This window comes from Perna viridis, chromosome 5 (genome assembly GCF_037379345.1).
Source record: "Perna viridis isolate PV_CMFRI_1.1 ecotype Kerala chromosome 5, ASM3737934v1, whole genome shotgun sequence".
Taxonomy (NCBI): domain Eukaryota; kingdom Metazoa; phylum Mollusca; class Bivalvia; order Mytilida; family Mytilidae; genus Perna; species Perna viridis.
Window position 1 is genome coordinate 36692118 of NC_142449.1, and position 27153 is coordinate 36719270.

Sequence of the window (27153 nt, forward strand, 5' to 3'; positions counted from 1 at the left end):
TGAAACTCAAATCTATCATTGTAAAAATAGAATGAAGCTGCTACAAGTATGTTTGTGATAAATTATTGGTTCAAGCCTCTCATTTTTTTTTATTTGTTTTCAAACTATAAGTCTTTACATTTTAAGAATATTAATAAAAACGAAGACATTACTGAAAATTGTTTTACACCGATTTCAATGTTAATTTTTGTTCAATATCTTGATAAAACAATTTCAGTTCGATCAATATTTGCCTCAGTGTATATGAATTTGAATTATAAATAATGTTTTTTTTTTACAATATACTGAAAAACATTCTTAGAAACAAAATAATCCTTCAATTTGTTTGAATGATTGTCAAATTTAAAAAAAAAATGAATCCCTCAGACGACATGCAAAAATATTTTCTGCCAAATTGTGTGACCAATATCAGATGCAAGTGCAAGAAAATAATTTATTGAGTCAATATGAGTTGAAATGATATTCTTGTGGATTGCATAGTTGATAAATAGGACTTGATTATAATCAACAGTCTAGTTGACAATAGAACCAACTGAATCTTTCTTTTTCCATAAGGCGGTAGACCTCGGGTAAGGAATATAACTCTTGAAATTAGTGTTGTGTTTGTATCATATTCAATGTCACCAAAGCCTATCAAGCTTTCATTTTGTGTAAATGACATTAAAAGGAGAAAACTAATTTGATTTTGGCAGGTGTTCGATTTGTTCAAGGTTATAGCTGGTTCCCTTGCAATTTGTTTGAGTTCTTTTGACAACAATCCTATTACCTAAACTGACATTGTAATCGGTAGAACTAAGTATGAGAAAATTTTGATTTACCTTTCATCAAGTAAAAACTTCTTTTTATCAATTTGAAAAAAAAATGGATTGGGTTACCATTACATAACACTTTATATGATAATTCATTATCTTTTCTGTGGGATTAGAAAAAGTCCTACAGCCCTTCATATATGTGTTACTTATTTGCCGATCAGAAATGTCCTGGTAATTTGAATGCTTACAAGCCCATTGCGTTTATGTACATGCTTTAAATGTATGTATCAGTAGATTTCATAATTTAGTGAAATTCTGAAGTATGTTATCCTCATTAATCTCGTTAATTTTAATCATACTATGTTTTGTACGTACGTTTTGGGGATACTCGTATTTATGCAGTTGATTCAAAAAGAATAAAAACACTGAGCTGAAAAAAAAGCCGAGCTAATTGGTTCGAGAAATTAAAGATAATAAGTTGACATTAAATATTTCTCTTACGAGTTTTTTTAAATAATCAATATTTTATCGTTTTTACTTTCTTTTTTTTTTTTTAATTTTGTTTGTATTTATGTTCAGATTTGCCTTAGATTTATCTATTTTCATTTGTTATTATTCTGTTGTATTTTGTATTTGTACTTAGATTATAAAATAAATCAATTTGAAATTGTTTTTATCATCATTTCATCCGTTTGAAATGCATGTAAAAAGTCAGGATCATTGTGGCACCAACTACTCCGGTGATGTAATATCTATTATGTCAAATTTATTTTGGACTTGACTTGATTATGGATCGGATTGGTGTTCGGTTATTTTGCTGTTACCCTTATTATATATACATACATTCTCGTTCACTAGTTCAGAGTTTCCATGCATCAAACCAATCTAAAACACGCCTTACTTGTATAAAAACTAACTTGTTTAAAAACTGTTTCAATGCCAATTTAGACAGTATAAATATCGGTATGAAAGTTTCATGTGTTGATTTGAATGGTTAACGTCATATGACCTAATGTACAATAATCTTTTCAGTATACCTTAGGCTATAATTTATTTTACTTTCCCCAATATTGAGATCGACATTTTTGTTTGAGGGGAGGGTCTTTGTTTACTCGGCAATGATTTTTTGTAAGAATACAGTCAAATTATGTTCTTTCAATTATTTTCTCCATATTTATATAAGAATATATATTTTCCATCATATAAAACATTTTCAAAAGAAAAGTTTTCATTCAGATGTAGTGTTTTGAGTCGATAAGATGTTGAATAAGTATAACAAATGAAAGTAAGTATTTTAGCTTCTAATTTTTTCACTTTGATGTTTTTCAGTAATAAAATATCGAGTTTTCGCTAATGAGATACAAAAACGTCTTGCTGTTCTTGAGCAGTAAAGAATAGCTTTTAAAATTTTCAAACCAATTACTGATTCCAAATCAAGTTAATTAAATGTTAAAATTAATCTAAGCAATAGAAAAAAATAATTTAATTGCTGTGTTTCTATGTTTTTGTTGGGTATGACAACAATTTTCTTCACTGTAATTCTATGATTACCTCATGACACTCGAAACCTCACTGAAAGTATATAAGCTACTCTATTTTATTTTTAAGGGGGTTCTTTTTTTATTCCAATAAAATCTCACTCTAAAATGCTCTATAAAATGAATATATATTTCATATGATAGGGACCTTCGGATTGGACATATGTTTTTCAAAAGAATAGAAGAAATGAATAATACATTCTTGTGTTAAGTAGTGGAAAATAACTTTTGACGACGGCTTACTTCACGCCCTTTTTACTGTACTCAATTTGTATTATTCATATATTTCAATTGAACTGAAAATGAGGTTTGTACCAATTCTATAAGTACGATTTCGATTGGTAAGTATTTTTTAAAACAAGTTATGAAACAAGATATGCTGTCTCAGTGCTATCAAATAGTTCTCAACTGACGGAGATATCAAACTGATTTCACATAATGAATTTTTCTTCTGGAAATTTCAGGGGGAAGCTTAAACAAAATGGAGCACGTGAAAGTTCCTTCAATTACAAAAATTCAGAAAATAATTTGCCTCTTGTAAGAAACTACAAAAATTGGCGCGTTAAAAAATCTTTGAGAGAACCAATTACAGTTTCGCAATCACTGCAGCCGATGGAGGATACTTTTTTGAGACTACCACGTACTAGAAACGCGTTTGTAAAGTCACTAATAGTAAAACATAAAGAAAATGCCGATATACATAACTTGTTATACGGTGAAACAAACCAGAAAATTCTAGATGGAAAGACGAAGAGCAGGGATCAACCTGAAATAAATTTTGGAGAGAATTCATTTCAGCCCATAGTAAAAAACGAAATGGATTCAGGAATATCTTTAAATAAACCTAAACAGTGTTCACATACAGAAACGTCACCGAAGACGTCTTTAGTAAAGCTGAGAAATGTAGCTGATAACGAAGTGCATTTTACAGATAGCATTCATCGAAGAGCTCTAGAGGTAACTATCAACCAAAAATCCAAGTTTAAGCTGTCTTTTGTTCTTGATTACACTTTTGTATTAAATATCATTACAGTGGAACCTGTGTTAACCGAATCTCTTATGGACTCTAAAATTTGTTTGGTTTAGCCAGATTTTTGGTTTATCAAGGTTCAAAATGCATTTACATTTATATAAATTATTTTGTTTTCGGATAATTCGGGGTTCGGTTTAGATAGATTTCACTGCACATGAAAACCACAAGTCTTTCTGTATTCCAGGAGAACAAGTAACTTGAAAAGACACGATTGACGTATGAGTTATTCAATACCGATCAAAACTGTCGGTCGTCATACGGATACCGTATGAAATTATGTTTTCACTTTTTCAATTTCATAATATATTAAAAACTCTAATTCCAAATTTTTGAACATCAACGTAAAGTAACGTTATAAGATTTTCCAGAAAAATCATGTCGGATAAATAGCGTCTGAAAGACTGCAAGAATAAGTTGCAAATTAAGATGCATTCTTGCTATAGAATCTTTATGTATACAATATTTAAAAGTTCAACAGATCTTTTGGTATTATAATTATGTAACATTATTCACCAGTGTTTTATCGATTTAAAATGCAAAAGATCATACAATTTTGGAGGTCTTTCAATGATAGTTTTATAACAAATAGTAGAACGCTGGAACGAGTGTCCTAAAATCTAAGACTACTCGGTTATCCTGATGAATTAATTGCATAGAGTTAACACATTTTGTTTCCTAATATCAGCATAAACAATCAAGCCACTTAGCAGTCGACCAGTCGTCCAAATAGAAATTTTTAAAACTCCAAAATTCCTCATCTTTCTACTTTAAAACTGTTTTGTTAAAGTGAAAATGAAATCATCTTATACTACGATTTTTTAAAATTTTATTTTGGGGGAAGGGGATCTCTGGCGAGATGAATTACTTAATGACTATATGGTTATCAGGTCTTTCTACCAAGAAATCAAAAGAAATGTTTATATATAATATTTGCTTTAGTGATTATATTGGTCGAACAATTACACTTGTGTAATTAAGATGTATACCCGTGTGTATTCCACATCCTCGATATGATCAACATAATTTAAATTTGGAGGATTTTGTCCAATGACCATACTCCCTTCACACATCGATATTTAATTGATTTGCAAAATTTAATACATTTCTATTTTCCTTTCAGTGTGATTAAATTAGTGTTTTACTAATAAATTATGTATTTATTATTTTCCGTATCATTTGATTATATTGGAGATAGTGTTTATTCTACTGTTAATGGATGAAAAAAAAAATTAACTTTTACATTTTAACAAGCAAGAGCATGCAAATGCCTTTTTCAATAGCTTGTCCTTTCGCTTCTTTAGTAAAAGAATGACAAATAATGCCAAATCGTACAAAGTTATACAAAGGTGTAGGGGCATTAAGCTATAGATATTGCCCCCAAAAATGTCAAATTTGAGAAAACAAAAACATAGTAAATATATAAAAAAAATTAGGAAAAATACTGTTCTGTAACATTAGTTCAATGTATTGATATCATAATAATGCACACTTGTACTTCATTTAACAAAAAAACTGTTGCCAATTTTTTAATTCTCTTTTTGTTTTTGTCAGGCATATTTAAATCAAGAATACTAAATACTATGTCCACACCAAAGAAACAACTTTATATTTTCGCATATGATAAACTATATAATAATATATAACTCAGTTGTTTCTTGGATGTGAACACCATTTCCATGCAAAAAATCTCCAAATTCACAATTAAATCTTTCAACACTTTACGATTGATTTTCAGTTGCACTTAAGTCTAATGAGAGCCTTTATCGTTCCATCTCCTTTACGACGCTTTCTCTAAATATCATTCATAACTTAAAGTATATGTCATATTTGCTATTTGACAGGATAACCCTTAAAAATTGAGTATATTATTAAACAAACATTGTCAATACATGTTGATTCTTGTTGAACAAATACTTTTTAGATCTCTTTAGGTTTCAATGGATGTGTTAGCTTCGATGAAAGATAGGGTTCAAAATACATAATCATTTTTTAAATGATTTTAGAGGGTGTTTTCTTATTTCTTAAATAAAAAATGGAAAAAACTATGGACTGTACTTTATGCATACACATATTGTTAAATTATCAAAAGTAAACCAAAATTTAAACTAACTCTCTGTTCAATCATATAACTTTCATATACAATTTAAAGATTGTGTCATTAAGGTATCTATTTTCGAAAACCATCTTACAGTCCTAAGTCACTCTAGACGATACAACCAATCCTCTCAGAAAATGTAAGAATCTTGCAAAGTCTGGAAAAATTATTAATTTAACGCGGTTTTCCCATTGTCAAACGGTGTTTGATTTTGGAGAATTTCGAAATGGCTGTCTGCAGGAGCTAGTAAGAGAGGAAATGATGGGTGAAATCAAGGTTTTATAGCGCGCTAAATCTCCCTCTTTCATTGCGGCATGACTATACCAGTGGTGATTAAAACGGATTTGCATGCTATTGTCATAATCGGTAAATCATCGGTCCCATCAACACAAAGAGCAATCTACAAAAACAATCATTACTCATTGTTTGAGAAGAAACTGAGTAATTTTCAATCAAGGACTGATATCTAAAAATGTTCCCATACCCCTGTTTCATAAGTCTGTTACGCAGATATTTATGGCGTTGAAGGAAATCAGAGTAGTTAGTATTTGCTTAAGCACAGCGAATCAATGTGAAATATAAATACCATATGCAGATGAAGAAGGAATATTGCTTCACATGTATGGAAAATTCATGATATTAAAATCCAAGTCGTCTCATTTATCATAAATCTTAGTGCTGAGATGACCACTGTTGTCAAATTCGAGATGACGGACCAAAAAAGATGCAGAAGAGGCTGTCTGTAGTCTCCTTTATCCCGAGTTCTGGTGGATATATTGACGTAACCATTTTCCAAAAGAAGGGTTGTTGATGGACGATACATCATCAATATATCTGTATGTAAAGTTAAAGGATTTAACATCTTATAAATTTTTATTCTTTACAATGTTCTGAAGAAATGAATATGAATATAGAAACAAATCGGCTAGGAGAGGAGCATTGTTAGTGCCCATTGGAATGCCAAATGGCTTCTCCAAATGTGACAAATATCTTATTAATTAGGAAATCATGCATATCGCAAACATGCTTTTCTGTGTAGCACACTTCGTCTTTCTGTGATGTTTTTGAAAAATATGTAGATTTGTAACCAAGAACAGCATAACTTTTTGAAACAGAAAAAGATTTACGAATAAGTCCTTTCAAACGAGATTTCAATTTATCATGTGGTAACGTAGTGCAAACAGTTGAGAAAAGCTGCGGGATTTTAGGTTTGAAGTAGATCTTTAGAGTTATAAAGTATCCTCATATGATTAATGACCCTATGAGAATAGTTGGTGTTGCAATAAGCTTGCAGTCCATCCTTCACTGCGGACAATATCTTTGTAAGATGTATTAACATTTCCTACGTGGAGCAAGATGAAGATCCTGCTGTATACCTTTTTGTGTATGGATTCGTATGAAGTTTGGGAATTCAATACAAGTAAGGAAATTTCTCTCCAAAAGAATGAACATCCTTTAGATAGATCCTTTAATCTCAGTAACCGTTACATAGATGATGTATTATCGTTAAATAATCTAAGTTTCTGGGAATTGATACATTGCATCTATCCCGAAGAACTTGAGATAAAGGATACTGCAGACACTATGAAGTCAGCCTCATATCTTGACTTACACTTAGAGATCGATAATAAGGAAAAATGTTGACCAAACTTTACGACAAACATGATGACTTTTCATTCAAAATTGTCAACTTTCCTATCATCTGTGGCAACATCCCTTCATGTCACAACTCATACGTTATGACAGAGCTTGCCGAAACTACGCAGACTTTTTCTATCGCGCTAGAATTCTAACAAATAGGCTTCTGGAACAGGGTTATGTTGCTACAAGATTGAAGTCATCACTACAGAAGTTGTATGGTCGTCATCATGAACTCGTGGATCGTTATGGTGTATCCATCTGCACCATGAAAACTTATTTATTCAACGGGTCATAGTTTTCCTTTCCTCGTTTGTCTATACCGGGCTTGACTTTTATGAACAACTCGGCGGGTGTTTCTAGAAAAGCAGAGGACGCTTACCCTACCGGTGTACCTGGTCAATACTCCCAGTTTTTAGTGGAGTCCGAGTTGCTCAATTGCTTTTGTTACTTTGTATGTATGATTTTAGTTACTTTATGTAACTTTTAATGCTCTTGCCACTAAGACAAAGTCTTTTATCTCTGTCGTGTGAACTTGACTACGCCACATAGTTCCGTTTTCTTTCATAAACTGGAACTTTCCAGAAAGGAAGAGAATATTGTATACAGCGTTAGTGTTGCAGGTTTTTCGTGTGTGCGACTTTTGGTCCAGAACAGCTGCCTGTTTAAAGGATAGGTGATGGAATTCGTGACCTATAGACATGTTTCTCCTAGTTTTAAAACTACGTTTTTACCTTGAATAAACAAAATTACAAAGCGACAATTTTTCATGTAATTTTCACATGTACAGCAATGATGAGTTAAAATATTTTCATTTTGAATGGAATTTTCGTCTCAAGAAGAAATATTTGACCTTTACCATAAAGCAGTGTTACAAAGTTCAATATACAATATTGCTTTTATTGTAACGAAGTGTATAGTTAAAAACTCTTAAGCAAGAAACTGAAAGTAAATATTTGATGAACAACAGGAGTCTAGACAAGTTCTTGTTATCGCGTTATTGTTCGCAGTTATGTAACGATCAGTAGGTCGAACAAAAAAGTGAGTGAATTATGAGACGTTACAAAGAAATAAAGACTATTTTTGTCTTGAATTTTAACATGAATAAGGCGAATTTTGATATTACAGTTGAACATGTGTGCAAATGTTTGCTGAAAAAAAAATGAACAGCAAAGAACTTTTTAACATCAGCCTCCTGTTAACAACTCTTTTTCATAAAACTTAAACTTTTTCCGGGAAACAATATAATGCTAAAAAGGGTAATCAAGATTTAGGCGGTAACCAAGGATACAGACAGAGAAAATAGACACGCACAATAATATTAAATAACCAAAATAGTAGGTACAAAGAAACACTCGCCAAGTTGCTAATGGAACATCACGTCCAAACATTTCACAAAGAGATTTGAAACAGCGGGCTTATTCAGTTGTTTTAGGTCACCGATGGCAAAGCTTCTTTCGTTTGAGTTTTGAGTCGACTTTAATGTTTGAGCATCACAAATAATCAAAATATATTACGTTATGTTATCAGTTAAAACATATTTAAATGTACTTTATTTAGTGCAAGTTTTTTTGGAAGAATCAGACAAAATAGGGAAAAATCAGAAACATGCATTTCAAATCCCCAATGATCTGACAATATAATTTCACTCAATGATGCTTTCGTTATTTGAAAATACCATTATTTGATGTCTGCGTCCTATATTTGCTTAGAAATTTATCAATCGAATGTAAAGAAAGTAAGATTTTTGACAAAATTATCTGCCTTCGAAAAGTTCATTTTTGATGCATTTCAATGAAATTATGACTCAATTAACCAAAATGGTATGAAAATTCTTGTATTTTTTTCCCTTGATTGTGCAAATAGTCAAATTGAACCTTTTTCATACAATGTTCACCCACTACCTGAATCTTACTGAGACTGACATTTATAGCATTTCATTTTGGAAAAAATAGTTTGGGTTACGTAAAACAAAATGATTTACACATACGTTGTGCTGTATTATTCGTCAGTTGTCATGTTTGGTGTTTTGTACAATTCTAATTTGCGTTTGATTACGCTTCGGCACTTATGAAATTTACTATGCGTATTGTACATTTTTGCTCCATCCTTTTGGTCTCCATTTTGGTTGCTCTTACTAAGATGTTTTTTCGTTATTAAAAAATATTACAAAATCATGTAAAAGTACGGTACACAGGAAATTTGAAATGATCTAGGGTGACACAGGTTAAGTGAATACATTTGATCATTTCGGGTACAATCGGATCTTTTATAGCGTCTATCAACTTGTTGAATCCAACTCATCACTAACTGTTTTTTTAAATCTCATAGCCGCAAACGTGTTAAAATTGGGAGCTTGATATAAACGTGTAAAACACTATATAGAGTTAAAGAAAGTGTAGTTCTAATATAAGTTTAAATACACAAAAAAAACTAGAAGTAAGTGCACCTAATATGCATCCGGTCAAGTTCTGAGCTCACCAACTTCCTATCAAAATCTTTGAAGTCGCTGTTAAAATTAATTCTCTCATCTTTAGATATGTGGATAACTCATTTGTTAGATTATCTGACACGGACACCTTTGCAAAGTTGTTTAAAGATGGTTCATCACTGGTTTGTAATTGAAACCATGTTTAAAATGCAGCCAAAAAATACCTTTTTCAAAATAGGAAGAGTTGTCGCGGAAGCAATTTTTTTTTCTCTCACTGGAATCAATGTTTTGTCTTCTTCGTTAAAAGGTTTACGCTATGATTTTAGCGTTGAAAGTGTTTTAAACTCAAACTTGTCTTTATTCTGTGCATTTCTTAAGTAATGATATATATCATGGTACTCAGAATCATTTCATCGATATACCTTGGCTTCCTTTAAAAGTTCAGACGTTTCTTTTCTCAATTACTAATTTTTGTGAATAGAATAGAACATAAAAATGGTGAAATTAAATATAAACGTAGGCTTAAAACATGGCTAATGTAAATTTTTTTATGTAAAAGAACCTCCAAGTCGGCTTTTTTTTCCATATACATTCAAATATCTTTGTAGAATGTTGGGTGTGGAGCAAAATGCAAAGGTTCATTGATGGGCACTTTAGGAAAACAACCCCCAAAATCAAAAGAAGACATATTGACGGAAGCAGAAGACTTCTTCAATCAATACTTTACAAGCATGAAGAGGTAAAAGCTTTGGGGCAGTTTACGCTTTATGAACAATGAAGCGGTTTATGAACAAGCGTAAACTGACTAAAGTTGGTTTGGCGAGCATAACTTGGTCAAAAATTTAAAACAATAATTATGATTTGATTTTTAATTTATTTCTTTCAAAATTAGGATTAGTTCTTTCATTAAAGCCTTATTTAGTTTGGAATTATTTGAATTGAGGACTGCGGACCGATCGACATAAATGACGTTACAGTAAAGAGTTAGTTTTTGAAAAAAAAAGTCTTACCCAGATGAGAAATAATAAATGAAATTATCATGTCGTGGCAAACCGTCTTTTCTTGTATAAAAAGGAAATTACCTTCGATACAAAACATGTTTGCCAATGATCATTTTTGTTCTTACAGTAAGACCTTAAAATTCATATTGACATTTATGTTCCTCTGTTTACATTGTTATTGGGTTCCAAATAAAAACGTACCCGTATTTTAGTTCCATCTTCTATAATACTATATCAAAAATATATTTAATTGTATGAAAAAGGTATTTGTGAAAGCATTTAATTGTTTGACAAAGGAATGATTCATCAGAGCATAGTAGAAGATGGCAAACTGTGAAGAGGTCAATAGAAGAAACAGGCACATACCATATGACAACCGAGGAACTGACGTTTGGTGCTAAAACCGGTTGGCGAAATGCACCCCGTTGTATTGGAAGAATTCAGTGGTCAAACTTGCAAGTAAGTGAAATCAAGAGCTTTAATGGCAATCCAGATATCAGTAATCGTTCACAAAGACGAAAGCTGCACTAAAATCAAGAGAAAAAATGAAAAGATAACAACTTAAACTACAAAGAATCATCAACAGGTAAACTTAACCTAACAAAAGCATCCTGATTATAACCAAAAGCGCACGTTAAGGTAAAATGAAACCAAAAGCTCAAATAAACTTAAATTCAAAACTCACATTAACTTTGCATTAAAAGGTCACATCAATTTTTAAAATCCAACGAAAAGCTTACTTTAAGGAAGATATATTAAATCATTTCCAGAAATGTTTACTTTGTTACCTACCAATTGATCCTGATTTCAAATTATAGTATTTTTCTGTATTAATATAATGTATATTACAACTTCAAGGTATTCGATGCCCGAGATGTGACGACTGCAAGAGGGATGTTTGAGGCCGTTTGTCGCCATATCAGGTTTGCCACAAACAATGGGAAAATCAGGTTTGTAAAAAATAAATCTAATATAAAACATGATCATTCGGTCATTCATTTCAGTTTTGGTTTATTTTTACATACGATTGTTGATCTTACTCCTTTTTTTAAATGTGTAAAAGCAGATAAGAGTTTGTAATTCAATGTAAGTCTCACTCCGATGCTAGTGTTTTCCCTTCTTACACACAAGCGCACACACTAACACTGTTGCTTGTCTCAAACTTCAATTTTTGAGATTCATTTGTTATATTAATAAGATTTTATTGTCACTTCACGTTGGTGGACTAACAAAACTGATTTGATTTGTGCTATACTCAATGTATGTTTGAGGAAAATTCGTTTTGTAGCCTCTATGAAGGTCATGTAGTATTGTTTTACATATTCTTCATTTCCTTATATATATATATTATGCAAAAAAGGCATAGGCTTATTTATTCGTATTGTTATCTAAGGGAACTGAACAATTATTGTCATAAAAAAATTTGCAAAATGTTTCACAATATTGAAATTGTTGTTTGTTTGAAGTAGGGAAATACAGAGTTACATGCATTAAAGTGCAAATAGTTGTGACACTATAATTTTTGCATAGCGAAGAGAATCAAATAGTTTGTCAAAAGAATTCTAAAAATCAATTTATTTTAAAGAAAACGCAAGAATTGGATCTAAAAATCATAAATTAAATATTTATTTAGGGAAAACTCATTTCAGTGCTTGGTTGGAAATGTATATATAGATTTGATTCTTTGTTCTGTTCGAAGTAAGTCCTTAGAACGTGGTTCATATCAAAAAAGGGTCTAAAAATTGCAGATTTTCTAAAAGATTAAACCCAACTCAAAAGTAATCAACCTCTTCAGCAAAAACAAATCGAATTTCCTTTCCCAAGACAGGTTTAATTTAAATAGAATGGATATGGTGAGTGTGTTGATAAAAAGACAACAACCGGGATGAACATTGTCAGTTCAAGGCCACCCATAGATCTTCAATGAACGACAAGGGAATCCTCATATCACCGGGCAGGCTGGAGCTGTCCCCGAAACAACATCATACACAGGCACGGCGAAATATTTGCGCATATAGACTCCAAAAAAATAAATAAAAAAAACTGAAAATGCACACAAAAAAGGAGCCAGGAATATATTTTACTTCCAGTTCATGCAATTTTGTGCCATTTCTTGCAATTATAACAATTAAATCTTGAAAACGCGCTCTCAGCAACATAATAAGAGAGAGCAAATTAATGCATTTTTAAGTAACCTATTCTTATGATGCTTTTGACCCAAAAAAATCCACAAACTGTACTAAATATAGGTTAGTACCCATATTCAGTTTATTTTTAGACTTCGTGTATAACGAATTGTTAAAACCCGGCAAACTAAACTAGAGTCTCTTTAATCTGAACACTCATTTAAGATCAAGAAAAAAATGCACAATATTTAATATAATTCAGATCATAAGTAGGACAATTTAGAAAGCCACCTAAATGATCGATGATTTCTCTGAACTTTGAATGCTTTTTAATTTTCACACCACCTCAACTAACAGACTTATCAATACCATTGTAAATTAAGCAAGAACCATTATATTTCTGAACTTCCTGGGTATTTGGCTTCTATGTTGCGAAATGGGGTTAATCCTTGAAACACGAGTACAACATACCGAAATTTGCAATATTTATATGATTTTTTTAAAATTTTGTCTTTTGTTTCAATTGTTTGCAATACATTTGAAGTGGTTTTCTTATTTTTATCCATTTAACCCGTGTTATTGTCTTGATGATGGAGATATTGACACAAAAAATTCCTTATAAGAAGCGAAGTCTTATACTGAAAATTTTTATTTGAAAAAGTATAATATAGCGTCACTATCAAGTATGGAGAAATAATTAATATTAGCTTTGGCAAACACAGAAATCTTTTTTTTTTCTGGAAGACTGCATAAAATTCGAAATGATCTTTATCTACTCACCGCTTAAATTTAAAAAAAAATGCGTGTATAGTTACTCACCAAAAGAGAAATGGAAAAAGCAACAGTAGTCAAATTATTCATTATAACCGCTTTTTTATTCGTATATGCAATTTTGACAATGAAAGTCACTAAAAGGACGTCATCATGCCAAAAACATATGCTTCATATCAAACACATTGATTCACACGAGGGCATTAATTATGAATGTCAAAAATATTTGGGGCGGTGCCAAGGTTAAAATGACCCATATTTAAGCCTCATAAAAACATATTAGCACCTTAAATAAAACAATTTAATCTTTTAGAAATAAAACTTCTTTCAACGCGTATGTTAGAGGGCAATTCACATCATATTACAAAAAATCTTTTTTTTTTCAAATTCTTTTTGATGTTTAACTAGATCTTTCAATCAAAATGTCATATTTGCACAAATAATTGTTGAACTGATAAATAAATATGTACCTTGAAACTCATTTACAATGTTGAATATGTCATTATTGAATTTATGAAATTGATTTTCGAACAGTATTTACGAAATATTTTGGCAATTTCATTTTCTATATGAGGTTATGGAAAACAGTCCGTTGGTGAGGAACAATAATCAAAAGTTCAAATACCACGAATGTAGGCTACCTTAACAACAAACGTTTTATGTTGAACTTTGGTAAATTGTACAAGGCCTTTTTCTGTTAATGGGAATCGGGTCAAACTTCGATGTAGGTCTTACAGTAAATTAACTGTAATCAAAAGATGAATTGACAAAAGATTCATCACTTACAAATACTCATTAAAAAGTAACAATAAGACCGTGTTCAATCATAAAAAAATAAATAGCAAATGTTCTCCCGCAAACAATCTGGTTGTGAGGCTTATAATTATGACAAGAGTACTTAGTAATTTTGTAAATTAAATCGTTACTTGCGTTAGTTTTTATTCGTTCTGATTGAAATATCTAAGATTTGATGCTATTAATATTTCACATAAGAAATTAATGGGTACTTGCAGTAAATAAATAACTAGAAATCTTCAACGCCTTTTTTATTTTAAAGATTGCATTTTCATTCCCACTAATGCGGGTCAGGGAGCAACGTTTTAATCCTTTTTTTTATTTCTTTCCGTGTATAGACTCCAGACTCTCGTATAAGAACCTATTAATATTCACGAAATATTTACATATATCTCAATTGTGCTTACAATTCTGAAATACGCTCCATAACACAAATACCCCAAAAGTATTTTAGAAGTTTTTTTCCTATAAGAAAAAGAAAACAAAATTTGGGTATTGTGTATTTTATTTGCGATTTCAAATGTTTTTCCGCCCTTCGAAAGAAGGAGGGTGCAGCCAAGATTTTTTTAAATGTTAGTTTTAGTATACCTTTAATAAGTTACAAAAATCTACAAGTAGCAAGTTTTATACTTAAACATCATATAACTTCTCATAGATCTTAACTTTGATCGAATAATCCTTCTTATATTTGCGACATTATTCAAAAGGTATGCCGCTGTTACATTTAAGATTAATCATACTTATCTGTCATACATTATTATCTTCATCGAAAGAGATTATACGATTGTTATTTGGAATCAATTCATTCGTTTTTGTCCAACAGGTCCACAATCACCTTTTTCCGCGAGCGAACAGACGTTCAGCATGACTTTAGAGTGTGGAACGTACATTTAATCATGTATGCAGGATACCGACAACCAGACGGAAGCGTTATTGGCGACCCTATGCATGTTGATTTTACTGAGGTAATTTCATTTGTTACAGAAATCTTTACGATGCTACTAAGGTTGGAACCGTCAAAGGAAATTATTCTTAAAAGTAAATCAGTATAAAGAACTTATATTTCTAGGTCTGTATGAAGTTGGGATGGAAAGGAAAGTATGGTATGTTTGACGTATTACCACTTGTTGTACAGGCAAACGGTGGAGAACCTGAATTTTTCGAGTATCCTAAAGAAATTATACTCGAGACTGAAATTACACACCCAAGGTAAATCAAACATGATAAAATTTAGTTTGTCTATTCTTGAAATATTAGCAATGTAGTTGTGAACCTACAACGACATATCTACTAGACTTTTAAAAATATTTCAAATTGGATTTCAAGTTTTTCTTTCCTAATTTCTTTTCAGTCACTAACTGGGGCTGTTTTTGCGTATTTGTAACTTAGTTAAATTGAAAAAAATATCTTGTAATGTACGTGAAAATCGCTTAGGAAACCGTTTGCTCATTATTAAAAACTCTAGGTAAGTAGTGACTTATATAAGTATAATTGTTTATACTTAATGTCTCAATGGCAATTTTACCACACCTCCCATTTTTATAGATGAAACAAATCTGAACATCTAGTTATGGAAGCAAATGAACAAAAATGAACAAAAACAAAAAACAAAAAAAAACAAAAACAAAAACAAATCTGATGAATCCCTGTTTTATTAATTGTTGTTATACAAATCTGTTTTTCAAATAGCGATCTTTGAGAACAAAGAAACCAACAGGTCATAATGAAGGATGAGAGCTTAAGAGGCTCTTCATGTAAAAACCAGACAGTTCCTTTGATATGGGTGGCACTAAGTAAATTTCAATTTACATAATTTTTATTCCAACGTAATGTTTATACGGTATGTAATTCGAATAATACATCAGTTATGTATGACTCAACATTGAGAAAGGATGCATTTGTGATATGAAAATAAAATTTGTCATGTGCCACCCCCTGCCTGTGTCAAAGTTTAGTGTGAATGTGTCTTTTCGTGATCATCTATTATTTTGACAGATGTATGTTTTTTTTTAAATATATTTATTCTACCTACTGTTTGTTGTTTTATTGTAGATTTCCCCGAATCAAACAACTGGGTTTACGTTGGTATTGTCTTCCAGCGGTGGCTAACATGATGTTTGACTGTGGAGGTTTACAATTCACTGCCTCCCCCTTTAATGGATGGTACATGGCTACTGAAGTTGCAGCTAGAGACTTTTGTGACAAACACAGATATAATCTGATTGAGGTAGTTACAAAATAATAAATTTTGTTTGTCTGCTTTTTAAATCAAATTCCCTGGTAACTCGAGAGGTCATATATAGATACTGGGTTGAAATTGACAGGGAAATGCTTTTTAAACAGCTATATCATATGAATAGATGGCAAGGGGACTGTGAAAAACATAAATGTTAAATTATACTTTTCCTTTTTATTATAACATGTTAACGCTTTTAATCATTTGGCAGACTTTAGACACATACAATGACAATTCTGTTAAAGTCAATTACCTCGTGTAATTCCCTTCATATTAGTATAAGGTTTGTTACAACATTTACTATAAACGTGTGTAATTCAATTTCGAAATACTTGCTGACGAAAATGTCTTCCATCAAACACGTCTTAGACTTGAACTTTTATTATACAAATGAACTACAGCATACCTCAGTAGGAAATTAAGTGTCTAACCAGAACAATTTTTTTTCAATTTTAAAGGTTTTTTTCCTTTGTTTTCTTTGATTTAACCTGTTAATCACATCTCATTACTGGATTTGTTTACTTTTAACAAATTACCTAATTCGAATATGCCATCAGTTTGTTGTAAACTAATTAATTTGGAGATCATACGTTGAATACTGTCATCGTTTTTTTACTAGAAATTGGCAACTGCCATGAACTTTGATACCCGGAGTAATCTGTATATGTGGCAGGACCAAACCGTGGTAGAAATGAATGTCGCTGTCCTCCATAGCTTTCAGGTAAATTATTAAACCTGTACTGTATAATTGTGTAATAATAAAGTCATACAATAGTCTAGTCCATTCCTTAAGTTGATGAGCATGCTTAATATTCACTTACGCGAGGTAGGGCTTGGGTTAAAAGTCGTCACCATTGTCCTCAACACCCGTTTCTGCAATCGTTGTAATCGCATACATGACAACTTTATCTTTTTTAAAACTTCTCTTTTCTGTGCAACTGTACATTATAAATAACAGGTTATTGCTATTTACATGATTGGTCAGTAAAGGCTTTATCTGTTTATACACCATTTTGTGCTAACTGTGGAATAGTTCAAGGGCATGTGCCAAGCATGATCAATATACACTTCGGTGAGAAAAAATGTTTTATTCTACCTCAGCCCTACCTCGTGTAAGTGTATATTGAATTTAGCGAACAACAATGTTTATTCCATTTGGTAAGAATTATAAGTTGTTAAAATATAAAAAGTCCTGCCTATGTTTGAAAAGCAATTATTTAAATTTTGGTGGTAAGGATAGCACCAAAAACAAAAAAAATGTATGTATGCAAAGAATAAAACCCAACATGTAGACATGTGTCTCCAATCATTTAACGGTTCGGGCACAGTTTATTGTTATGTTTTGAAACCAAATGCACTTATATATTTTCAATTAGATCGTTACAATGTAAGGCTTAACTGACAAAAAAAAAAAAACAATGTGAATGGAAACTAGTAATATAATTAAACGTTTGAAATACAATTTTAAAGGCTAATGAAAAGCAAAAATTGAAAGGCGTTTGTCATTTACAACTTATTATTATTTCAATATCGGTTAATTTGTGTATGTTCAGAATGTAGGAGCCACAATAGTTGACCATCACACTGCTTCAGAGTCTTTTATGACTTTCATGCAAAATGAATACAAGCAAAGAGGAGGTTGCCCTGCTGATTGGGTATGGATCGTTCCTCCTATCAGTGGGAGTCTGACATCTGTCTTTCACCAAGAAATGTTGCTGTTTAAATTGAAACCATCGTATGAGTACCAGGTATATAGACTAGTTTATGTCTAGTGTTAATCTTTTCCTTGCATTTGTCGGTTTAATGAAATTCTCGTAAAAGCAACAAAAACCAGTATTTTTGCGTCTGCTTCTGTTATGCCTGAAATGATCTATCAAAACACGTTTTAAGTGTTAGAAGACACTAGTGATATGCATTAGTAAGGTTTATTACACTTCATATTTTTTTAATTTCAATGGTAAATAAAGTGTAATATTTTTACTAATTATATCAAAAGGCCTTGATTGTACTGTTTACCCGGACAACAGTTTTCTCTAATGACCGGAGAAAAATAGTTTCGTAATCATATTTTGCGTTTTTTTTTCTTCCGATTTTTATTTGCTAAAGTTTATATGTTCTCGAGGTTTATCCTTCTCAAAACGTTTAAATTTGATCAGACAACAATCAGCAATCATGGTCGCACATTTTGTTCACGGATTCTGAAAATTTGTCGACTGTTCCTTCGGGAAACAGTAAATTCATTACCACTAAATACCAACTCTTGCCTCAGGTAATAGAAGATATCTCGGGGTACTAATTTTTAGTTAAAATCATTAAGACTCTAATTATTTAAATCAATGTTGCATTCTAAAGACAAGACAAGCAACATATTTTTAAAAAGAGTCTGAAAATTGTGACTGCCTTTTGTTAAAAATATATCTTTACCAGCGGAATAAGTGGAATAACTTTATCTTATTGGTGTATGCATTTGAAAGGATGAAGCATGGAAAACGTGGCGGAAGGAGATACAAATGAAACAGGGGATAACAAAACGACGACTTAGTTTCAAGACTATTGCTAGGTATTTATTCAAAAAGAGGCTTGTGAGTATGTTTTTATATATCAGTATTTTAAGCTCCCAATCTGAGGATTTAATGAAAAAAAATGATCTTCATTATTGAGACAAAGGCTGACCACTAAACAACGGGGTTGTAAAATTGTAAAAGTTTTGGATGAAAGAAATGTTTACGACTCAGATGGAATCAACAAAAATTATAATTAAACCATTGTTGTCTTCTGTTTATACCATGTGTGTTTCTCTAGTTTTCACAGAGTTCAAGATTATTAATTTGTTCATTGTAAAATCCTTATTATAGAGCGTCAGTGATCAAATAACGACGTATGGATAGTAAATTAAAGTGAAAAAAATTGTAAATTCTCAAATTGAATGAAAATTATGAGTGCCACATTTATAAATTATAATCAACTTGGAGCGTGTTCTTCTTGGCCTTTTTAGTGAATATTTAATCATTTGAAACATGTCCTAAATAAAAATAAAATTTAGAATAGAACTGCCATTGGAGAAGAGGGTTAGTTGCTAGATCAAGGAATAAAGTTCTACAGCTTTTCATTATATATTTCTGAATTTAAAGTAAATTCCACTTAAGGTTGTTTTTTTTTATTTCAGTGCAGTTTTCCAATGGATTAGACTGATGAGACAGTGTATGGGAGAGCGAGTGAAATGTACCATTTTATTTGCTACCGAAACGGGCAAATCGGAAACGTTTGCCAAAACTCTACATAAAATCTTCAGGCAGACATTTGATTCTAGGGTACCATTTTTCATAATTTAAGACTAAAATATTCACTTTATTCCGTTTGGTATTCGCTTGTCTTGTATTTTGTATTACTTGTTTTATCATCATCTAAAAAAGGTTGATTATATCTCAGTTAATTTTATGTCCGATGTTTTCATGTAAATGAGTAAATTTGACATCGACAAATATAAATGATACGATTTTTTTAAAACTGAAAATAAATAAAAATAAAATAAACTGAATTTAAAAAAAAAATAGTACTTTCACTTAATTGTAACTTCAAATGTAACACAATTTTGTTTATAAAGTGTTAAGTTCAAACTTTGCTTTATAGTTTTATATTTTCATTTAGTCATTCTTCATAATAAACATATGTATGCTTATATCAGCAATTACCAAATCACCATCTACAAAAAAAAAACAAGGTATTAAAATACAATTGGAAAATTTAATAGATTTTAAATATGGATCAGTACAGTCTAGTAGATCTCCGGAAGGAAGCACTTGTTTTGTTTGTTACCAGTACTTTCGGGAACGGAGACCCACCTGAAAATGCAAAGGTAATATATGATACCGCCTTTCCGTACTTCAACATCTATTCATGGTTATATGACTGAATTGCCAACCTCTGCCTGCCAATCTGTTTTCAATCACGAGGTAAACTTTATGGCAAGTTGTTTCAGAAGAAAGAATGGATCTGCGACTCCGATTTCGATAAATAGAAGATTTTCTATCATTTAATAATCAGTGATTAGAAGGAGTTAATATTTTACATCGCATCTATAAAACACAGATAAATGACACTAAAGGTCCTAAAAAGATCTGCACATTTCTTGAATTATACATGTACAACAAACGTAACAACTTATCATTTATGTTAATATCAAATTTACAAACGTCTCGTGGCGACATCCTTTGACCCACGCGAATAGAATTGCCATATCGCAGCTCATGATCATATGTTTTGTACCGTACTGAACTTTGTAAGCAAACAAGGGATAAGAATGTCAAATGGAATGTTATTACTATAACTTGAACAAAAAGCAAAAAAACCTTAATTATTCAGAGTGTTTTGTTTGGTAAATTGAATGTACAACATTTCTATGAACATTTCGTTGCAGCAATTTGCACACGACATTACAACAGTCAAAGACCTTCCTATTCGTATGAAGTAAGTTAGAACAATTTAAATTGTAATTATAATTAAAAGAAAGTACACATCTAATGGATTGATTCAAAATTCATAAATCCATGATGTATAAGTGAAAATGTTTCGGATTTTACAGCATATGTTTAACGAACTAAAACTTCGATTTTAAAGACAATATTCTTTTCCTATAAAGTTATTTATTGATTATTTAAGAAGAACAATTAACAGCTTTGAAACATTAAATTCGATTATATTTAATGCGCTTCATTTTTTTTCAGCGGCGGCAAAAATGGTGATATCATCAACGGGAGACGTTCACTAAGAACACCAAACGGACGTTCTTTAAGTTCACTAGGACATATCAAGTTTTCTGTTTTCGGATTGGGATCTAGGGCTTATCCAAAGTTCTGTGCATTTAGCCATTTTATAGACAGAACAATGGAAACATTAGGAGCAACACGGATATACAGCTTGGGAGAAGGGGATGAATTGAGTGGTCAGGAGGAATCGTTCCGAAACTGGGCCAAAAATACTTATCAGGTATTATTACTTAATTTCAGAGATATTGTATACTTGTTACATATATAAAATATTGAATTGCCAGTAAAAGAATTGAGAACTTTCGTCATTTTCAACAAAGTCACATGAACTGTCAGTTGGATAATCAGTTTCCATTTGAAGTCGGTATACAAGAAAATATTTGATTTGGAAATATGTGGACACATTGGAGCAGTATGGAAATATATGTTTAGTGCATATAAATACATAAACACATAAATGATTTCCAAAATGATACGATAACATATTTATTTCATACATTATTCAATGTAAAAGCTTTTACTCCACGTATTTTAATTTTCATGAATTATTTCGTTAGTCCTAAACATATGTCAACAGTTTTTTATGGTGTACCTAAACGTATGAAAATTATATGATAATCATTTTATATCTGTTTTTCAAACTATATAAAAATGCTCCTGTGTATCGGTTAACAATGCTCCTTTATTCCACAGGTAGCATGTAGGTCCTATAATATTGGCAGCAAAAGTGGAGTAAAAAACGACGCGTCAGATGTATTGGAAAAAACAGACACAAGTTGGTCGCCTGGAAAGTACAGGATAGTAATGGCAACTGATAGGCCTCTTCCATTACAAGAAGGTAAATTTACATAGTGTTAATTAATTACAGCTTCTGTAATAAGGTTATGTTGTTATAGGATTAAAGTCATAACTACAGAAGTTTTATGGTCGTCATCATGAACTCATAGATCGTTACGGTGTATCAATCTGTACCATGAAAACTGATTTGTTCAACGTGTCATAGTTTACCTTTCCTCTTTCGGCTACCCCGGACTTGACTTTAATTAGCAATTCGGCAGCCGCTTGTAGAAAAACAGAGGACACTTACCCTATCGGTGCACCTGGTCCATGCTCCCAGTTTTTAGTAGATTCCGAGTAGTTCATTTACTTTTGTTACTTTGCATGTATTATTTTAGTTACTTTATGTTCTTTGTTGTGTTTTCTGTTTCCCATGTCTGGTCTCTGTCCCTGGATTACATTCTTTTGATTTCCGCTAGAATCTTGGTACCCTTGATTACTCTCTTACATTCGCGAGTAATTTATTTTCACTATCTTAGCGAGCAAGAAAACACACCGAAAACTACTATCCGCGAATGATTATCTTTCTAATAAAGCACCGTTGGATGCGAAACTTAATAACCGCAAAACTGAGTTTTCTTCCAAGATTGCGCAAATATGTATTCGCGAATATAAATTGGTTAGCCGTATTAATTTTTGGAAAAAAATGCAAGTGACATGGAATAGATAAGCCTGTCTGTTGTAAATATCTATATCTAACCAATATATGACATTTTTCTATGTAGAATTTAGTGGATCAAGACATAAACAATTATTTCTCATTACAGTCATAGGCTCCTTAAACTTTTTTTATTAAGTTATATTTTTATCAATAAAGAATTAAACATTTAATTCTTTACAAATTCATGATGTTATACTTATACAAAGTTAATTACGTTTAAAAAAATGCAGAGAGAACAGCTCAATTTGTATATATTTGACTTTGGATTTTCAAATTAAGATTTGAAGAATTTTTTTTTGTTGAGAATTCTTGATATCCATTTGCAATAATTCCGTTTGCTTCCATTCAAGAGCTGGAACGGTTATTCAAGAAGATTGTATTTCCATGTAGACTGAAAGAGAGAAAAAGACTAGACACAAGAGGCTCAAGGTATGTGCAAAGAACAATAAAAAAAAAAACAAAATAAAATTAAAGCATTTCATTTTAATGGCTTTCTGCGACCACGCCAAAAAAACTTAGAAATGCTGTACGAATTATGTTTTTCAAGGCTTTATGTCAAGTTTAATAACGAAGACTATCTTCAAATAAAAGCAATTATGAACCAATTAGAGGATAAGTTCACTTTTTCAAAACTTTTATTTATCCTAGATTTTTATATTGTTTTATATTTCAGTCGTCGCACTATATTAGCGAAAATCGACATTAGACAGCATCTGGATGCAATGCAGTATAGTCCAGGAGATCATGTACTATTGTATCCTGAGAATTCACCTAAACTAGTGTACCAGCTTATTAGACTTCTAGATGATGTTCCTCCAGAGAATCAGCAAATAATGGTAGAAAGACGAGCTCACAGTCAGGGTTCTATTTCAGGTAAAGAAAATAGAACCTGCTCTTATGGAACAAGATAAGCTGACCATCTATTCGAACTACTTATTTTGTTGCTTAAGATGCTTACTTTTCTTTTGCACATTATACCACATGAGTTATATATTTTTTTCTGAAAAATTGTACTAAACGCCGTGATGTTGATAATCTGTACGTAATACAATTTTAACACAACATACAAATGACTAACTTCAAAAGATCATGTATAGCGAATTAACTTTTACAGACAACTAAAACCAAGACTAGATAAGGTATGCTGTACTTGGTTGGCAAAAAAAAACACATTGAGTGGCATGAGGCATCAAGTTTAAATCATTCTAACTTTATCATTTTTAAAGATAATTTAATCATTCTTTTTGTCCCTAAACTGCAAATAATAGTCATAAAATTTTAATAATAACTTTATCTAGAAATAGAGGTTTACATATAAATATGATTACAAATTTATTTTCTAAGTAAAAGTGTTATAAATTCACATACAAAATGCGAATTTCTTTAGCTAAATGATTCATTTTACATAACCAAAATTGGATATAAAATTACAAAGTTTTGAAAATTGGGATTCTAATCATGAAATTGTCAATTGTTTATTTAGTTGTTTATTTGCAAATTGACACTTAATGATATGCAAATTAGTGAATATGACATCAATAATAAGATTGGGGAACTCTCTCATACATTTTTACTTAGTCTGTAGATAGATATATGTGAGATTTATTTCAACTAGCTGGAAGGAAAGGCTTTTTAATTTCAAAAGCATGTCAAAATGTAACACTTTTTAATATTTAGAAATAAGTAGTTGGAAGCCACATGACCGATTACCAGTTGGAACATTAGAGAGTTTACTGACTACATACCTTGACATAACAACACCACCCACTCAAGAATTTCTCAGCTTACTGTCAACACTTGCTGAATCAGCAGAGGATAGAATAAAAATAAAACGTCTAGTTAATGTAAGGATTAGTATTCAAATTAAAACAAGTAAGGTTAAAGAAATGATGAACAGAAAAAAATTCAAAAGCAGACAAAAGGTGAAACAAACCAAAGACATAAACAACACGATCTACATTATGAAAAAAGAGCAGATCCACCAGTAGTGTAAGCGTCATCTACTTCAAGCCACGCATTTACATCATATATGTTATAAATATGTATATAAATTGGCATAGTTTCAGGTGGCATTTTTCATGACGATAATGACTTGTGCCTTTTTGTGTTCTTTTATATGGTCTGTACTTGGCATTTCAAATTTGTTTTCAACAATGATAACAATTTTATGTATACTTTATTATCTTGAGTTTGTTTCAGAGCTCCCTGGCTTACAATGAATGGAAGAATTATGGAATGCCCTCTGTACCAGATACAATGAAAATGTTCCGATCTTTGCGAGTGCCCGCCGCCTTTCTTTTGACTCAGCTCCCCCTACTACAACCGCGGTATTACAGTATAAGCTCCTCCTTAGATGCTTGTCCAGGTGAAGTACACGTAACGGCTGAAGTAGTGGAATATCAGACACAAGGTACTGTTGTGAGAGAGCTTAATTGATGTTCGTATCAAGCGTATTTTGAAAAAAAAAATTATTCTGGCAGAAGCAATGTACTTTTCATCAGATTTTTTTGTGTGTCAAATTCGGAACTCCGTTTGGATTGCCGGCACATATTCTCTCCGTTATTGACTAGGCATGGAAGGTGATATTTTATTTTTTTATAATATCATATTCACAACTACGGCTTGTCGTGATGATATTTTTTCTTTTTAATTTCTCTTCATTTACTATATGTGATATATATTTCCAGATGGCTCATTACACAAGGGTGTTTGTAGTAACTACTTGAATGACTTACCCATAGGAGAAAATATCATGTGTTCTATACGAGTGTAAGTTAGCCTGTTCGTATAACTTTAAAGAACACACCTACTTTACCCATATAGGTTTTTTCAACTTCTGAATGATTTTATTACTATTCTCACAGTAAGCAACAAGTGGCATGCAATAGTTGATTTCACCAAAGTTTCAACGAATCTCTGCATAATATCCTTTCTAAAGGTCCCAAGTACCGTGAACCACGTTCATAAATTGGAATTATAACTTTAAAGTTCTTATGGATGCCGTCGAGGACTATGCAAGAAAAAGAATAAAACGAGAACAAGAAGATAATGATTTTCTGTCAGAGTGGTTAAAGGCCGTGAGGTCTGTAATTTTGAAACGAATGAAAGTTTTAAGTTTGTCAATGAGTGCCAAGGCTACATCAGTTTTCAAAGACCCCGATGTAGCAAAAACATTGTCTACTAGACATGAAAAATATGTTGTCATACCAGCAGACAAAGCCCAAAACAACATTATTTTTGTCTGCTAAACGTTTTACATCCAATGTTTACTATCAGAGGTAGGCGAAGAAAATAATAGCAGTGATTAGTCTTACACTGCTACCACACTCTCCAAAGAAGAGATTGTGGAAAACCATAAATCTGTGCTATTCTCGTTTGGTCTCCCTACCAAGGACGATGATTGGGATTTACCATCTATGTACTGGATTCCTGAACTCCACAAAAATCCATACAAACAACGTTTCATAGCTGAATCTGAAAAATGTACCTCTTTCAAAACTTGACTTCTATACTCACAACTGTCAAAGAGGGTCTGCAGTCCTACCACAACACTTGTTACTCCCGTAGTGGTATTAAGGTTACAGACCACCAATTCAACCAATGAGCATTTGGAACGTACGCAAAAATAGTCCTACGCAGAAATTACCCCTGTTCCTCATAGTGCTGTGAAAAAAGTTCTCATCTTATTTAAAAAATTTAAACAGTTTCTGACAGGAAAAAACATTTCTGTACATTTTATAGGTGCATTTTGCTTCTCGTGATGTGAAGCCTAATCTCCATAATGATTTTTAAATATACCCCTATCTTGTGAAAACACTGGGATTTCCCATGCTATTTATAGACCCTTCACTTCCGGTGACCAGTACTGCACTGCAAGTCTGCTAACCCCACATGCCATTCTGAGGATTGTGAGCTGACATATGTAGAATCATGCTGATATATAGTCCTCTGCAGGTTAAAGTTAAGGTAAAGTCCAGAGAAGCCATTGAATATTGTGAAATTAGCATAGAAGCCTATGGGAAGTGGAATTAGTGGTTTTTAGCCTTAATTCAATGTGGATTCTGAAAAATTCGAAAGATCTTTTGGAGACAATTAGTTCAAGACTATTATCTTAATATAATAGCATTAAAATCTATGATTTTTCAACACTGTATACTTCTATTCCACATACTCAGTTAAAATCCCGAATTAAAACATTATACATCGTTGTTTTTCAAAAAAGATGGTACACCTAGATAAAAATATATAGTTCTTGGTAGAGATTCCTCATACTTTGTAAGAAATAATTCCAAGTCATCTTCCAATTATACAGAAGAAAATGTCTACAAAATGCTGGAATGTTTAATCGACAACATATTTGAGTGTGGTGAACGTGTTTTTCAACAAATGGTCGACACTCCAATGGGAACAAATTGTGCTGCTTTACTTGCTGGCCTATTCCTTGACTCTTATGAGGCTGACTTTATAGTTGAT

General features: G+C 31.7%; 1 protein-coding gene across 3 annotated transcripts in view; it reads left to right on the plus strand.

Moving 5' to 3' along the window:
- The first annotated feature begins 1995 nt into the window (after positions 1 to 1995).
- Positions 1996 to 27153, plus strand: part of LOC148617291 (nitric oxide synthase, inducible-like) — a 31317-nt gene continuing 6159 nt past the window's right edge. For all 3 annotated transcript variants that reach the window (XR_015922465.1, XM_088584892.1, XM_088584893.1), the window contains exons 1-21: positions 1996 to 2037; positions 2755 to 3247; positions 10096 to 10226; positions 10785 to 10947; positions 11347 to 11438; positions 15004 to 15145; positions 15250 to 15389; positions 16233 to 16407; positions 17036 to 17137; positions 17970 to 18164; positions 18891 to 18976; positions 19583 to 19727; positions 20168 to 20272; positions 20834 to 20883; positions 21141 to 21402; positions 21876 to 22020; positions 23031 to 23109; positions 23354 to 23553; positions 24358 to 24524; positions 24880 to 25090; positions 25368 to 25449. Coding sequence is in view for 2 of the 3 variants with exons in the window: in XM_088584892.1 (XP_088441018.1) it covers positions 2903 to 3247; positions 10096 to 10226; positions 10785 to 10947; positions 11347 to 11438; positions 15004 to 15145; positions 15250 to 15389; positions 16233 to 16407; positions 17036 to 17137; positions 17970 to 18164; positions 18891 to 18976; positions 19583 to 19727; positions 20168 to 20272; positions 20834 to 20883; positions 21141 to 21402; positions 21876 to 22020; positions 23031 to 23109; positions 23354 to 23553; positions 24358 to 24524; positions 24880 to 25090; positions 25368 to 25449 (3017 nt within the window). In the remaining variant the exon portion in view is untranslated. The remainder of the gene's footprint in view (positions 2038 to 2754; positions 3248 to 10095; positions 10227 to 10784; positions 10948 to 11346; positions 11439 to 15003; positions 15146 to 15249; positions 15390 to 16232; positions 16408 to 17035; positions 17138 to 17969; positions 18165 to 18890; positions 18977 to 19582; positions 19728 to 20167; positions 20273 to 20833; positions 20884 to 21140; positions 21403 to 21875; positions 22021 to 23030; positions 23110 to 23353; positions 23554 to 24357; positions 24525 to 24879; positions 25091 to 25367; positions 25450 to 27153) is intronic.